The sequence below is a fragment of the Ceratosolen solmsi genome, unplaced genomic scaffold, assembly GCF_000503995.2.
Source record: "Ceratosolen solmsi marchali unplaced genomic scaffold, CerSol_1.0 scaffold1, whole genome shotgun sequence".
Taxonomy (NCBI): Eukaryota; Metazoa; Arthropoda; class Insecta; order Hymenoptera; family Agaonidae; genus Ceratosolen; species Ceratosolen solmsi.
Genome location: NW_011948415.1, coordinates 2380610 through 2384959, shown reverse-complemented (window position 1 = coordinate 2384959; position 4350 = coordinate 2380610). Strand labels below are relative to the sequence as shown.

General features: G+C 37.8%; 1 protein-coding gene across 1 annotated transcript in view; it reads left to right on the top strand.

The window, feature by feature from the left end:
* tap (basic helix-loop-helix neural transcription factor TAP) overlaps nucleotides 1–1707 on the top strand; it is a 2860-nt gene extending 1153 nt beyond the window's left edge. The window contains exons 3-4 of the mRNA XM_011508299.1: nucleotides 929–1482; nucleotides 1566–1707. Coding sequence (XP_011506601.1) covers nucleotides 929–1482; nucleotides 1566–1707 — 696 coding nt within the window. The remainder of the gene's footprint in view (nucleotides 1–928; nucleotides 1483–1565) is intronic.
* Nucleotides 1708–4350: the final 2643 nt, after the last annotated feature.

The following is a 4350-nucleotide window of genomic DNA, read 5'->3' as shown; positions in this document are numbered from 1 at the left end:
TTGTATCCGGTGCGCCCAACGCTCAACAATTCGGCCACTTTTTTAATTCACGAGTATAAAAGTGAAAATAGTAGCTTTGAGATTTATATGATACTCATCGAAAACAATGCCACCTTTTACATAACTAAAATTTGACTTTTTCCCCATCCGTATCTCATAATTTAGCATTATGAAATTAGCATTATTCAATGCTTTAAAGCAATCAAAGGGACTAAAAAACGAAATTCAATTTAAAAATTCTTAAATACTCGGACATATAAATATTATTATATAAACATTATATATATATATATATATATATATATATAATGTGCATATGTACTTGGAAAGCTTAATTTGCATTTTGTTGTAGCAAGTTTAATGCACTTTGTTTCCGACGTATGTTTATTATTACCGAAAATTGACGTAAATACTTCAAGATCCATTTAAATATCATAACATCGTGAACAATTATCGATAATTATTCAAGACTTCGGTGATTAGGCAACAACAACAAAAAAAAAAAAAAAAAAAAATACACCATCAAAAATAATGCCATGCTGTGGCGCAGAATTATCGTTTCCATTTGCCGATCACAACCAAACTAAGCCAAACCTAAAATTGTATCCTTTGAAATGCTATGACAAGCGCCTGGAGATAAACAGTCTATCCTTTGAAAATAAGTTTTATTTTCAAAGGTAATTACGTTTGTCGCGTGAAAAGAAACGCTTAAACGGTAAGTTAATAGTACTCTGTCGGAAATCACCCAAAATAAATGCATCAAAGCGAGCGATTGTCCTTGGCGCGTAGCTTCCGGCAACAATTTCTACGGACTCCCCTTCGCTTGAAAAAAAATAACAGAAAAAAACAAAAAACAAGTAGAATAAGAGAACTGCCCAACACGAGCAAACTCTCTAAACTAAATCAGCGACCCTCTCTGCCCATGCAGGTCCTGCGCATAAAACGTAACCGACGTATCAAGGCCAACGATCGCGAACGCCATCGCATGCACACCCTGAACGATGCCCTGGAGAGGCTTCGCATGGCCCTCCCGACCTTCCCCGAGGATACCAAGCTCACGAAAATCGAGACGCTGCGCTTCGCTCATAACTACATTTGGGCCCTGCAGCAGACGCTTGGGAGCGCTGCTCCATCCGGAGAAATAACCCTGAGCGTGGGCAACGTAACAGTAAGCATCGGCGAGAGTGGCAACATGATAACTTCATCGACGGGAAGCTGCGCCGTCGCCGCCCAGAAACGGCTCGGGCCCGGTGGCCATCCACTTGCAGGGGTCTACTGTCCGGGTATGAATCAGAGCCACCAGCTCGACTGGCCCTCGGAGTACGACTGCTACTCCAGCGAGCAGAGCGTCAGTCCACCTCAGCACCTCCAGGTCCATCTTCCCCAGCAACCGATGCACATGCAACAACAACAACAACAACAACAACAACAACCACCACCACCACTACCACAACAGCCACAGCACCAGCAGCAACAACATCAGCATCATCAACAACAACAGCAGCAGCAGCCTCATCATCATCATCATCATCATCATCATCATCATAATCCTCATCAGCCAATAGCGCAGACAACAAACCACGTGGCATACACGGGCCCGACGGCCTGCTACGACCAGAGGCTCTATCACTTCGACCGCCAGGACGTTTATCAGTGCCTCTAGTGCTTCTAGAGGTGCGTCCCCTGGTGGATGTTCTTGTTACGTAAGTGAGGCCCGGCAGTGTGCACAGGCCTCTCTTGTCCAGGAGCTGGCTATGTGCGCACAGAGTTCTACGAGTGTTATGCGGAGAATTGTTAGTCTGTTTGTGCGAGGGCAGATTTATTGGTTGCTTAGGCCCTTGGCCTTTGGCAATCGACGGTGGAAGCCCATTCGCGCGAATGCCATACGATTCCGCGAAATCATGTACAAATCGCGAACTTTCTTTATTAAGAAAGTGATTATTGATGCACATTGATAATACTTTTCGTAATGATAAACTATATATTTAGATGCGTAGAGAGAGAGAGAGAGAGAGAGAGAGAGAGAGAGAGAGAGTGCGTGTGTGTGAGAGAGGGAGAGAGAGAGAGAATGTTATATTTTGCTACGTCTGTATTTGGGATGTTGCGTGAATGTTATTCTTCAACGACCAAGTAATTATAATTGTGTAATGAAAAAAAATTGAGTGAAAAATATTTCGAGATTAACTATTATTACAAATTTAACTAAGTTTTTAATGCATCGAAGTTTTTAAGTATTCATTGATAAGATGAAACGAAGGGGGCAGCGGTTACGTCACAATTTTTATCAAACAACTTAGTATGCCGGCTAGCATTAGTACGTAATAGAAATGCGCGCGAGTTTTATTTGATGAAAATTTAATCGTAAAAGGTAATTGTTATTCATTAGGAAATAAAGTAATAAGTTTTATAAGAGCAATTTAAATGAAACTTCCTCCAAAAATTATAATTATTGAGAGTAATATTTAAGTATCGGTAATATCATTAACAGAACGGTTATTTGTAAACGTTGCTAGCGCTGTCTGATAATTGCGTCTTGAAATTTTCGAAAGTATCGCAGCGTTATCGTTATCTACTTTGTAAGGCAAATCATCTATTTTTGCGAGATAAACACAAAGAGCTCCAAAGATCATCGAAGGACTTTAACAAGGTCCTACGTTCCTTTCGTTGTCTAGTCATCAATAAGGTACTGAATTGTCAGCGATTCTCGATCTCGATCATAATTGATCATAATCTTAATGATCTCAACAATTTCCTGACTATTGCTCTAAATGTGTAAGTTTAAGGCCAGTAGCAATGTCGCCTTTATCAGTGCTCTTATATACTATTGTATAGCAAAATTCGTGAATCAGGGATAATTTTTGTATAGTATCCATACATTATCAATAAATCATATTTTATCTAAATAAACACGAATAAATTTTTTTACCTTCCCCGGACGATATCCCACCCCTGACAAAACTTCCCATTTCCATATTTCTTCATTTATTTTAACAATTTATTAATATATAAATAACATTTGTAAATATAAATGCAATGTGTGTGTGTGTGTGTGTGTGTGTGTGTACGCGCGTACGCATAATGCTATTCGTAATATAATTTGAATTAATAATTTGCGCGTATCTGATATAAATGAAAATTTTGTTAAACATTTTAAGAAATGTTTTGACAAAAATTTGCCCTCTGCCAAGCCAATAGAATTCGTTGAAAAACAATCTTCCCTAAACTACGAATCCTTACATCATCCATAATGGGGCTTCGTTTTCTTCGTAGAAATTAACGTTTGGCCCACGCAACATTATGAAAAGCTAAACCTCCTAGTTTAATAAATGGCATATTTGTATACGGTGTTTTATGACCGTAACAAAATTCGGGACAGGCGCTAACGCGTGTCACTATTGTGGAAAATGGCCATTGTACCAGATGTATCAGCCGCGCATTCAACTTAATCCGTCGGATTACGCGTAAGTCATGATTTTTAGCGCGCGCCAATAGAGTCCAATAAACGCGTCATCGCCTAAACAAGTCCCGATAAAAGATGACTTTTTATTCTCGTACTTTTACGGTGATTATAATATTGACGTCTAGAAAGTGCATTGTTCATTGTTAGGCGTTTTTCAAAGAACGTAAAGGTAAATTGGAACGAATGATCTGGTCGAAACGATAGTCGATTGATAATCCCTCGCTTCCTAGCTAAGTCATTATTTTCGATAAATCCTCCAGCTCGAGGGCATTATTTCATTACGGTAAGTAAGATGTAATGTACGTACGCCATTATTTCAATGCGTATGTGCGTTATTGCCATACAATTGCAATTATATCATATGTTGTATTATTATTGCTAGAGTCTATAAGCTGTTTTACGCTTAATCAAGTCAGTATATAAATTCTTTTATTTCGTGTGATATTAATAGTGTGCAATTAATGGTGAAAGATCGGGGAAATAATTAATTAGTAGAATTATATTTCATTTCTTTATTGATATTACCCATAACGTTACACTTGGCATTGTAATTTTTTTGAATTTTTAACAGACTTAGATTTAAGGTGACGTTTTGTATATTGTCATAATTCAGATAACAACAGACGTTTGTATATTTGTTTAATAATAAGGTATAAGAGATATTTTTAATAAATTTAAAGAAAATTATCGCTAAGCTTTCTTTCTATTTATCTAATCTTGTATTTTCACTGCTCGAGGCTTGAGAAAAAAAAAAAAAAAAAAAGTGCTTAAAATTGGTGCTTCCAATGGTTGGTTTGACTTTTATCAAGGTACACTTGATCTAAGAATAGTCCAACTGTTGAGAAAATAAATATGGCTGATCGATCAAATGCAGAAATGCGGTTCGGAAA